Here is a 12426-nt window from a genome sequence, read left to right as displayed (position 1 = left end):
GTTTTCTCTAGCATGTGCTCCCCCTACTGTTAAAATTGCAGATGATTAATAAAATGTGTATTATTCTGAGTTAGAAGTCTATGCAGTAACTTTTTTCAATTTTTATTAATTTATAAACTCTTTTCTGGAAGGACTGGCAGTAAAAGTCTTATAAATGAAACAGTGAACGTCTTGGCTTTCCCCTTTAGCCAGGGAAATACATTAGAAAGTAAAGTACATATATGTGTTTGCCTGATGTGGACGTGCTCTTGAAGAGGAGGCTTCAAGATGAGAAATGGAAAGAGCAGGGAAATGGCAATCCATTATCTGAGGACAGAACCAAAGTCTAACTTTGTCAGTAGCTTTGATCTTTTGACAAACTATAATTTATCAATCTCTGAAGTTCTATGGTATTATATTGTCAAATAAAAGTAAGTATTGGCTGGACAGTGGTGGCACTCACCTATAATCCCAGCACTCAGGAGGCAGAGGCAGGCGAATCTCTGAGTTTGAGGCCAACCTGGTCTACAAAGAGAGTTCTAGAACAGCCAGGGCTGTTACACAGAGAAAACATGTCTTGAGATCTATTTTTAAACATATTTTGATGTTTTTAAATTGAGTATAGTGGTTTAAACCTGTAATTGCAAGCCGGGCGGTAGTGGCACACATGCCTTTAATCCCAGCACTTGGAAGGCAGAGGCATGTGGATCTTTGTGAGTTCTAGGCCAGCCTGATCTACAAGAGCTAGTTCCAGACAGAACAGGCTCCAAAGCTACAGAGAAACCCTGTCTCCAAAACCAACCAAAACAAACAAAACAGAAAACCTCTAATTGTAGCACTTGTGAGGTGGAGAAAGAAGAATCAGGAGTTCAAGGTCAGTCTCTATCTAGTGGGTTTGAGGCCAGTCTGAGCTAGATATGCTAGAATGCTGTCTCAGAAACAACAATTAAAAAAAAGTATCCTATCTATCAAGTGTGTTTTGTTGATTTTTTTTTTTTTGGTCTGTCTTTAATTTTTAAGGTTGATGTCTAAATCCAAGCAATTTGTAGCTAACTAGATGACTGGATAGGTAGACATTCATGGGGAAGGAGGAAAGGAGATGCTAGTCTTCACTGTCATAGTGTTTGAAAGAATTGTGGTCTCTTTTTCTCTGTTAGCATTGATGGTTTCTGTATCTGGTCTATTCATTTATTTATCTCTTCCCATTCAGCTGGCTTTAGCAATAGCAGACCTTGCCCTACAGATGCCTTCTTGGAAGGGATGCGTACAAACATTGGTAGAAAAGTAAGTAATTTTTATCAATAGTATTTGGATTTCCATTAGTCCACACAGAGAAATCTGTCCTAGTAAATTTTTCTAAATTGTGGGCATAAAATTAACAATTTGCTTTAGTTTTCTTTTGTTTTATTGAGACAGGATTTTTCTGTAACAGTCCTGGCTATCCTGGAACTCACTGTGTAGACCAGGCTGGCCTTAAAATCATAGATCTGCCTGTCTCTTCCTCCCGAGTACTGGAATTAAAGGTGTGGGCCACCACCAAAGGCTTAAAAAAATTTTTTTTAAAAATTAATTATGTATAGGTATGTGTATCTACGTGTACATGGGTGCAAAAGCCCACAGAGGCTAGGTAAATCTTCTCCTGGAGCTGGAGTTATAAATGATTGTGAGATGCCTGGTCGGGAGGGGGAATTCAATTTGGGTCTTCTGGAAGAACAGCAAGTGATCTTAAACACGGAGCCATCTATTTCTCCATTCCCAAATGATATAATTTTTATTTCTCTTCAAAAATTGTTTTTTGTTTGTTTATTGGAGGTGTGCTTGCCATATCACTGTGTCAAGTTCAGGGGACAACTTGAAGGAGTTGGTTCTCTCTACCATGTGGGGTATATTGAACTCAGGTCATCAGGCTTGGTGACAAACACTTTTATACACTGCAGTATTACCAGCCCCTGAATTTTATATTGTTAACTTTCTTGTTAAAGTAAATTTGGGGGCTGGGCATGGTTGTTGCACACCTTTAATCCCAACAATCAGGAGACAGAGGCGGGCAAATCTCTATGAATTCAAGGTAGCCCGATCTGCATATTGAGCTCCAGGCTTGTCAAGGCTACATTATCTCTAAATAAATAAATATGTGCAATAATAATATTCTATAGTATAAACTTATGAATCACATATGACATAGGAGTCATGAAATTGCTGATTATCTTCTAAATTGAGGCATTAGGATTGCTTAGCCATACCTCAAAGTCAGAAAGATATTGGTGTTGAAAACTGGAGGCTAATGATAATACAGAACTTAGCCAAGTTAGTAAAATATTCGATCATATGTGTATGTGCATGTAATTTTTAAAATTAACTAAAACTGGGAATTGGAGAGGTGGCTTGATGGTTAAGAGCACATACTGCTCTTCCTGGGACCTGAGTTCAATTCTTATCATGGGATCAGGCAATTTACAACTGCTTGTAACCCCAGCTCCAGGGGGATCTGTGGGCACTTGTATTTATGTGCACATACCCCTTCCCCTGCACACATAATAAAAATACATTTTTTTTTCCTTTTGAGACAGGATTTCTCTGTACAACAGCCCTGGGTGTCCTGGAACTAGCTCTATAGACTAGGCTGGCTTCAAACTCACAGAGATCCACCTGCCTCTTGCCTCCTGAGTGCTGAGATTAAAGGCATGTTCCACCACTGCATGGCTACAAAAAAATAAATCTAACTAAAACTAACTTATCTTCCTTTCTATTGCCATATTTATTCTCCCTTCCTTCTTCCCTTCTCCTTTTTTTTTCTACAGCCATATAACAAGTTGGAAGCCAGCATGGAATGCATGAAACCTTGTCTCAATAAAACAAAGATTTCATTCATCTGCAAAACTACAGAGAAACTCTGTCTTGAAAATAAATAAATAAAGCAAAGATTACATTTTCATTTTCTTCTTTTTTCTGTTTTCTTTTCTTTTTTTTTTAAATATTTATTTATTTATTATGTGTACAGCATTCCTTCCATGTGTGCCCGCAAGGCAGAAGGGGGTGCCAGGTCTCATAGATGGCTATGAGCCACCATGTGGTTGCTGGGAATTGAACTCAGGACCTCTGGAAGAGCAGTCAGTGCGCTTAACCTCTAAGCCATCTCTCCAGCCTCCTTCTGTTTTCTTTTTAAGGTTTTTTGAGACAGGGTTTTTCTGTGTGACAGAGCCCTGGCTGTCCTGGAACTCTCTCTGTGGACCAGGACTGACCTTTAGCTTCCAGAGATCCGCCAGCCTCTGCCACCACCTCCTGGCTCTTTTCCTCTTACTGTTGAGAGTGCTGCTTTTATTGTTGTGGACTATTTTGATGGATGGCGTTGTGATTCTGTATTTGCTGGCTCTCAGTGACTTGTGATACATCCTCCTCCTTTTCTTTTCCAGATATAGCAATGATGTAACTTCTTTGCCCTTTTTGCTGGAGATCCTTACAGTGTTACCTGAAGAGGTACACAGTCGCTCCTTGCGAATTGGAGCCAATAGGCGCACAGAAATTATAGAAGACTTGGCCTTCTATTCTAGTACAGTGGTATCTTTATTGGTAAGTTTGAAATATTCATTTGTTGATAAAGGACAGAGACCGTGGAGTGATTATTTTGTGATCTGGTCACAATGGTATGAAGCAGTTTTCTTTGGAAATGTGGCATTAATACTGTTTTGGCATTTATACAAAACTTTTTAATAACACAAAATACTTTTAAAACTTTTGTATTTATTGAGCTTCTTTGTAATTCTTGTGAATGTGAATGGGCTTACTGATATTTGGTTTTTAATTTAGAATTTGAACTCAATTCTTATGATATATAAAAGCTCTTGCCTCCAAGGACCACACTAAAAGAAGTGCATATAAACTTTAGGAAAAAGTAAAGACAAATTAGCATTTTGATAAAGAAATAATAGTAGATTTTACTTGGCCATTGAACAATAGTGCAATTATAATTACATTCAGTTATATTCAATTTGCTGTTAAAAACCTGTTTGGAAAGTAAATATCTTTAAATTTTTTAATTGACCATTTTTTGAATTTTTCTGACCATTTATTTTATTTTTTTTTTTGATTTTTCGAGCAGGGTTTCTCTGTAGCTTTTGGTTCCTGTCCTGGAACTAGCTCTTGTAGACCAGGCTGGCCTCGAACTCACAGAGATCCGCCTGCCTCTGCCTCCCGAGTGCTGGGATTAAAGGCGTGCGCCACCACCGCCCGGCCTGACCATTTATTTTTAAAGAAAATAGTATTTTAGAACATTAGAAAAAAAATTAAGCAATTAATATTCAAGTAACTTGGAAATCATGTCCTGTGTCTGTCTGTCTTAATTTGGGATATTGGGGGTTGAACTGAGGGCCTCATGCATACTAGAAGTGCTCTACCACTGAACTGCTACCACAATTCTCTTTTGTGTGTTTTGGCTTTAGTTTCTTAAAATTACATGTATTTATTGGGGGGAGGGGACCACACATACCTGTGTACCCTAGGATGTGTGTAGAGGTCAGCGAACGGTTTGTCCAAACTGCTTTTCTTCTTCTAATGTGGGTGTCCCGGGATCAGGTCATCAGTCTTCTAGCATGCATCTTTTTTGTTTTTCTGTGTAGCTCCGGCTGTCCTGTAAGTTGCTTTGTAGACTAGGCTGGCCTTGAACTCACAGAGATCCACCTGTTTCTGCCTCCCCAAGTGATGGGATTAAAGGCTTGCACCACCGCCACCCAGCATAGCATGCATCTTTAAGACACAGAGCAAGCCATTTTTGGGGGGAGGGGTTTGAGACAGGGTTTCTCTGTGGCTTAGGAGCCTGTCCTGGCACTAGCTCTTGTAGACCAGGCTGGCCTCAAACTCACAGAGATCTACCTGCCTCTGCCTCCCGAGTGCTGGGATTAAAGGTGTGTGCCACCACTGCCTGACCAAGCCATTTTTTAAAAGGGTCTCAAGCTAAGTTGGCTTCAAACTTGTTTCATATCTTCATATGAAACTTGTTTCATAGCATTTATGATTACGTTTATTGTTTTTTCTGATTGTTTTTGTAATCTCCTTATTCTAATTGGAAGGTCTGAGTCGGCCCTACTGAATAAGGACTCCTCAAAAGAAGTTAAGCCTAGTACCTTAGGGTATCCATTGCATGTAATAAATTCTCTACTGTATTAACAATGCTACCACTTACATTCCATCCTTAGGATAATTGAGAAAGTAGTTACTTGGATCCTTTTCTTCAGGGTTTAATTTATTTTCCTTCAGCATGCTGATTAGAGATAAATTAAGAGACTCGATGGTTTTAAGAAAAGGTTTTTTAAGTTTTGGATCGTGCCCATCTCAGAGTTATATCTTAGGCAGTATTATAATGTCTGATTGGTACTTTATTAGTAATGTTAGGGTTGTCCTCTGGATTAGGGTGATGACAGTCTGATTCCTCCATGCTTAGCATGCTTTCTTTTTTTGCAGGGTAATTTGTGTGAAGGTAGCTTATTTTAGGAAAATCCAATTTTTAAAAAAGGTATTTATTTTTGAGACAAGATCTCACTGTGTATCTCTGGCTGGCTTCAAATCCCCTGGAACTGGAGTTATAGATAGTTGTGAGCTGCTGTTTGGGTGATGGGAATACAACCAGGGTCCTCTGGAAGAACAGCCAGTACTCGACCAGAGTCATCTCTCCAACCTGGATCATAGGTCCTGAAGCAAGACTTGTGACATTTAAGTCTTTGCTCTGCCATATTAAACAAGATAATTAACTCTTCTGCCTCAGTTTCATAATCTGTATATGAGAGTAATAGTGCTTTTTTAATTTTGTGAAGACTGAATTAATGCATTTAAAGCTATTAAAATCATGTTTAGCACATAATAGGGTTCAGTACATGTAATGGCTGGTCACTTACTTGTTAGTTATATGTTACTTCTTTGACTAAAATGCAGTATCCATAAAGAAATTAAAAAATAGAAGCAAGCCCATTTATATACTTGTATTAGCCTTTCTGTCTCCTGTTTGTCATATTAGAGGAAAAAATTGATTTTAAAATGGATGTTTTTGCCAAGTGTGGCAGCACACACCTGTAATCCTAATACCTAGGAGGCTAAAGTAGAGGATAATGAGTTTGAGTCCAGCCTGGGCCAAATAACAAGATACTGTTCTCAAACAAAAAGCCTTACTCTTTGAATATGGTTCCATGGGAATGAAGTGGTATATAGTAACATACTAAACTTTCACTTCTCATCTTTACAATCAGTCTAGTACAGCTTGGAGGGCACTTATAAAAATGACCACCATGGCTAGGGATGTATACATTGTTGCTAGAGCATTTACCCAGTATGCAAGCAGGTCCCTGGGCTCAATCCCCAGCACCAGAGGAGAACAAAACTATCATCTATGGAGAAGGGTGGTACACACCTCTAATTCCAGCACTCCAGAGCAGTGGCAGAGGCAGGCAGATTTCTGTATCAGGCCAACCTGATCTACATAGGAAGTTCCAGGCCAGTCAGACAATGTATCACTGCAGATTGTATTTTAGATGAAGCTTTGAGTCTGGGGGATTTTTCTATGTAGTTGATATCACCGTGTAAACATAAATATCATAATTTTACTCTGTATACTGTGGTTGCCACCAGCTTGCAATAATTTTTAAAAATTGATACCAGTTGATTACAGGCAATGAATTATGATTATTCTGTGATAATGGAAACAATCCTGGAAGTCCAACTGCCAGACTGGAGATCTGGTGTGTAATAAATTGTGGATGTAGCCCTTTCCTCCTTCTCCTTGCTTGTTGTCCCTCATGGCAGTTGTCATGTTTTTAGCCCACTGCCTGTGAGCTGTCTTGAAACATTCTTTTTTTTTTTTTTTTTTTTTGGTTTTTCGAGAAAGGGTTTCTCTGTGGCTTTGGAGCCTGTCCTGGAACTAGCTCTGTAGACCAGGCTGGTCTCGAACTCTAAGAGCTCCGCCTGCCTCTGCCTCTGCCTCTGCCTCCCGAGTGCTGGGATTAAAGGCGTGCGCCACCACCGCCCGGCTCTTGAAACATTCTTATCTAGAAGAAGTTGCATTATGCTTTCTAAAATGTAGCACAAAATGTTCAGATAAAGGCAGTGGTCAGTTTTAGTCTGACTTGTTTTATGTCTTTCTTTCATAGTACTGGAAATTGAACCTGAGGTCTCTGTGTATGCTAAGCTGGTGTTCTACCACTAAATTATTTCTTATATTTCCAGATCCCCCCCCCAAAAAAAAAGAATTAACAACTTACTTTAGAAGACTTTTTTAAAAAGATTTATTTTTATACAGTCTTACGGGTGTTTTGCATGCATTTATTTGTGCATACCTGGTGCCTTCTGAGGCTAAAAGAGGTGTTGGATGCTGTAGAACTGGAGTTACTGGGGATTTACCTTGGGTCCTCTACATCAGCAGTGAATGCTCTCAATTGTTGAACCATCTTTCCAGAAACTCGCCCTAACATTTATTTATTTTATGTGTGTGTCTCGAGTGCCACACATGTGGAGATGAGAGGATGGCGTGCAGGACTTGTTCTTCTTCCTCCACCATGTAGGTTCCAGGGATTGCACTTACTCGGGTCATCGTGTTAGGGAACAAGCAGCTTTACCTACTAACCCATCTCACCACCTCTTTTTGAGAGAGGATGTCTCACTGAGTAAGTTAGACCAACTGATCAGGACAGCAAGCCCTAGGAATCTTCCTTTCTTCCCTTTCCAGCAGGGGATTACAGATGTGTACCGCCATACCTGGCTAGAGTAAGTACTGGGGATCCAAACTCAGCTCATGATGCTCGGGCAGCAGTCCCCCAGAATTAGGTACCGATTGCATATGGAGAATAAACTGGTATATTTTAAAAGTAGTTGTATTGATGAGAGTACATTAATGCATAAGTGGGAACTAAGAACCTTGTTATTTTTAGTGTCTGTTTTGGATCTTTCACCTCTTTGTATCTCAGTTTCCCCACTAAAAAGAGAAGATAATCGTATTGTAGTATTTTGCTGGAAATTATGTGGTAATAGGATTTAGAACAATGGTATTTACAAAACATTTGTGACTGCTTGTTGCTAATGTCGTTATAGATAGTATATAATAGTGACTAAAGTATAAAGGTTGATTTTTTTTTCTTAAACTATATTTTCTATTTAGATGACATGTGTAGAAAAAGCAGGAACTGATGAGAAGATGCTTATGAAGGTTTTCCGCTGTTTGGGAAGCTGGTTTAACTTGGGAGTTTTGGACAGTAACTTCATGGCTAATAATAAGTTATTAGCGCTGCTTTTTGAGGTTTTGGTAAGTATAACTGCCATTGTTACTTTAATAACCAACCTTCTGGGACAGCTCAATGTTTGTATTGAGAGAAAAATTTTATCTGAGTCTTAAGAATAGCATAAGAACTTGTTGGCTTTGCTGTTGCTCTTTGGGTTGACGAGGGAGGGGGACTTGATTGGGGGAGGGGGAGGGAAATGGGAGGCGGTGGCAGGGAAGAGACAGAAATCTTTAATAAATAAATAAATTAAAAAAAATAATACAGAATTCAGAGAAACTAAAACGAGCTTCAACAGCTAAGAGGTTACACATATACAAATATATGTATAACAAAAAAATTTAATAGAAAATGTCTAACCTTCTTTGTGGAATTTGGGAAAAAGATATGCAAAAATGTTTCTTGAATAAATACACTTCTGGCCGGGCGGTGGTGGCGCGCGCTTTAATCCCAGCACTCGGGAGGCAGAGGCAGGCGGATCTCTGTGAGTTCGAGACCAGCCTGGTCTACAGAGCTAGTTCCAGGACAGGCTCCAAAGCCACAGAGAAACCCTGTCTCGAAAAACCAAAAAAAAAAAACAAAAACAAAAAACAAAAAGCAAAAAAAAAACACTTCTGTTTGGTTTCTAAATAAAAAAAAAAAAGAAGAAGAATAGCATAAGAAGGCGTTGAGCTTGATGGCCCGTGCCTATATTCTTAGTATGTGAGGTAAAGGCCAGAGGGTGAGAAATTCAAGGTCACCCTTAGCAAATTTGAAGCAAACCTGAGCTAAATAACACCCAATCTTAGGGAAAGATAGAAGCCCGCTGAGGCTGACGTGTAATGGAGCATGTGCTGCTCTTCAAATGACCCATAGATGCAGGAGTTTCAGTCTGCTGGGCATAGACACTGTTGAGCTTCTTACGTTCATCCCAAACCTGTATACTTCTTTTTGAAAGAATTAAAACATTTCATCTATTTTGTGTATATGTGTGCTTTCTGTATGAAGATATGCACATGCCACAGAACCCATGTGGATGGAGCCCTCTGTATAGATCCTTACCTTCCATTTAGTTTTTGAGGCATCATCTCTCCCCTTGTTCTCTAGGCTAGCTGACCTGAAAGGTTCTTGTGGATTCTCCTGTGTCTGACTTCCATCTTATCAGAAGAGTGCTCTTATATAGTTTCGGGGGATCTGAATTCAGGTTCTCAGGCTTGTGTGGCAGACACTTCTACTCCCTGAACCATTTACCTGTCCCGCCCCCTTTTCCTAATAAAATATCTCCAGGATTGCTCCTTTAAAAAACAGGGATGGGGAACAAAAAGCTGGGTAGTGGTGGCACATGCCTTTATTCCCAGCACTTAAGAGGCAGAGGCAGGTGAATCTCTGTGAATTCGAGGCCAGCCTGGTCTACAGAATGAATTCAGGTTAGCCAGTACTGTTATAAAGAAGCTCTGCCTCATAAAACTAAAATAAAGAAAATATTTTAAAAAGAGGTAAGAACCCAATGGGATGATTTGCATCTGTTAGCTCTCCTAGCATAAGTAGCTCTTATCCTTTATAGAGAGAGTCTAAATGTCTGTTATCATTATCATTGTTGTTATTAGAGAAAGACTTAGCAGTGACAGCTTCAATGAATTTACAGACGCTCTTAACTGTGTCAGTGAATAAGAGCCCTCCAGTTTCCCTTGTTGTACTTTTGTTACTGTTTTGAGACGGTCTCAACTAAGTAACAGGCTGGCTTACAGCTAACTGCCTGTATGACCCAGGTTATCTTCAAATTCAAGATCCTTTTGCTCTCACCACTGGGTGCTGACATTGCAACTTGTGCTTCCATGTCGGCTCCACTGTCGGCTCTGATAAGTTCTTATTCTTTCTTATAAGTTGTTCTTTTGATTTATTCCCCAGTTATGATGCTCAGATTTCCTTTTACTTTGCTTTTTGGGGTTGATTGTTTTTTGAACATCCTCAAGTACTTTCCAAAGAAAATGTACAAAGAGAATAAACTTTTGAAGGTTTTTGAATGTCTCTGAAATATTTTGTTCTTGGTTTTTTTTGTTTGTTTGTTTGTTGTTTTTTTTTTTTTTTGGATTTTCGAGACAGGGTTTCCCCATAGCTTTTTGGTTCCAGTCCTGGAACTAGCTCTTGTAGACCAGGCCTCGAACTCACAGAGATCCATCTGCCTCTGCCTCCCGAGTGCTGGGATTAAAGGCGTGTGCCACCACTGCTTAACTTTGTTTTTTTTCAAGATGGTTTGTCTTTGAACTCACTGTGTAGCCAAGGATGAACTTGTACTCCTGATCTTTTGCCTCCATTCATTAGCAAGTGCTAGGATTAAAAGCACCACAACTTTTAAAATACATTAAAAAAAAATTTATCATATGCGTTTGAATGTCTGAGGACAATTTACAGAGGAGTTGTTGTCTCCGTAATGTGGGTCTCGGGGATCAAACTCAAGTTGCTAGGCTTGGCAAGTGCCTTTATTTACAGAACCATTTTACCAGCTCCAAAAATTCTTTTTTAAACCAAGGTCTTATAACTTTATAGTCAAAGCTATCTTGGAACTCAGTCTATCCCATGTTGATCTTGAATTTGTAGTAATCCTCTTGTCTCATCCTCCCAAAGTGTTTGAATTATAAGTGTATTGTATGATATCTAGCAAGAAATAATATTGTTTTTATTTTTGATTGATACATTGGGTAGCTGTAGTTTTAGGCTTTGTTCTCATATATATAGCATGTATTACTGTGAATGAGAAATTGGGAGAATTTGCCATTTCTGTGTTAACTCGCTTCTCCACCCCAAAAGTTTTAAGAACCTCTGCTTAACTTTGGTATGTAATTGGCCTTTTGGTGTTGCTGAACCTTTTCATTTTAAGCAGTACTTAAAAAGAGAATGAATTTCAAAATCCATTCAATGCCATTGAGAAACATGGCATTCCTTATGGAAGAAATAGTATAGAGAGAAACATGGGGGATAATCTGGTAACTCCCAGGCTGATGGCTCACACCTGATCCCAGAACTCTGGCTGAGACAGACAGAATGCTGTTTCCAAGAAAGCTAACAGAAGAAACCTGGTGTGATAGTACAGCCCCTTTCATCCCAATACTTTGGATCTCTGTGAGTTTGAGGCCAGCTTGGTCTATCTAGTGAGTTCCAAGACAGCCAATGCTACACAGTGAGACCCTTTCTCCAAAAGAAAGAAAGAAAAAGAAAGAAAGAAACAAAAGCAAATAAAATGAAAAAAGTTCATGTAAGTCTGAATGATGGGTAAAGAAGCTCTTTTTTTTTTTTTTTTTTTTTTTTTTTTTTTTTTTTTCCATGCCTGGAGAAGTAGGGTAAGGAAGATGTTGTCTTGGCAAGGTCTACACCTCGGGGGCTCTTCATAGTGTATTCTCAGTCAGGCGGACATAGAAGTAGGGTAAGGAAGATGTTGTCTTGGCAAGGTCTACACCTCGGGGGCTCTTCATAGTGTATTCTCAGTCAGGCGGACATAGAAGTAGGGTAAGGAAGATGTTGTCTTGGCAAGGTCTACACCTCGGGGGCTCTTCATAGTGTATTCTCAGTCAGGCGGACATAGAAGTAGGGTAAGGAAGATGTTGTCTTGGCAAGGTCTACACCTCGGGGGCTCTTCATAGTGTACTCTCAGTCAGGCGGACATAGAAGCACATTTGGTGTGCATTTTTGTAATCCTAGCACAGGGAGCTAGTTTGTGCTACACAGTGACTTTAAGGCCAATGTAGATTACATGACACCTGTTTCATACAACAAACAACAACTTTCAGAAGGTTGTATTTGTTTTCCCTGGAGTACAATGATTCTGATTTCTGCTTTTGTATTCTGTCTTTCAGCAGCAGGATAAAACCTCATCTAACCTCCATGAAGCTGCTTCAGACTGTGTATGCTCAGCTCTCTATGCTATTGAAAATGTGGAGACTAACTTGCCATTGGCCATGCAGCTTTTTCAGGGGGTCCTGACATTGGAGACTGCTTATCATATGGCTGTGGCACGAGAAGATTTAGACAAGTGAGTAACTATTGAAGTAGGAGCCCTGGGTTACCTATAACCTGGGGTTTTTCCTCAATTTTTTTTTAATAATCTTCCATTGTTTTTTGATTCTGTGTGACTTTGCACGTGTGAAGTGTGTGCTATAGTTGATATGTACCTGCCTCTGGAATAGCAATTTGGATCTAGAAAAGAGGATTACTACCA

General features: G+C 39.4%; 1 protein-coding gene across 4 annotated transcripts in view; it reads left to right on the top strand.

The window, feature by feature from the left end:
- Tnpo3 (transportin 3) overlaps positions 1-12426 on the top strand; it is a 78840-nt gene that overhangs the window by 24224 nt on the left and 42190 nt on the right. For all 4 annotated transcript variants that reach the window (XM_075953662.1, XM_075953664.1, XM_075953663.1 and 1 more), the window contains 4 exons: positions 1190-1263; positions 3393-3549; positions 8117-8260; positions 12065-12240. In XM_075953662.1, coding sequence (XP_075809777.1) covers positions 1190-1263; positions 3393-3549; positions 8117-8260; positions 12065-12240 — 551 coding nt within the window. The remainder of the gene's footprint in view (positions 1-1189; positions 1264-3392; positions 3550-8116; positions 8261-12064; positions 12241-12426) is intronic.

This window comes from Microtus pennsylvanicus, chromosome 19 (genome assembly GCF_037038515.1).
Source record: "Microtus pennsylvanicus isolate mMicPen1 chromosome 19, mMicPen1.hap1, whole genome shotgun sequence".
Taxonomy (NCBI): Eukaryota; Metazoa; Chordata; class Mammalia; order Rodentia; family Cricetidae; genus Microtus; species Microtus pennsylvanicus.
The sequence above is the reverse complement of the archived record's forward strand: the minus strand, read 5'-3'. Positions and strand labels throughout refer to the sequence as shown.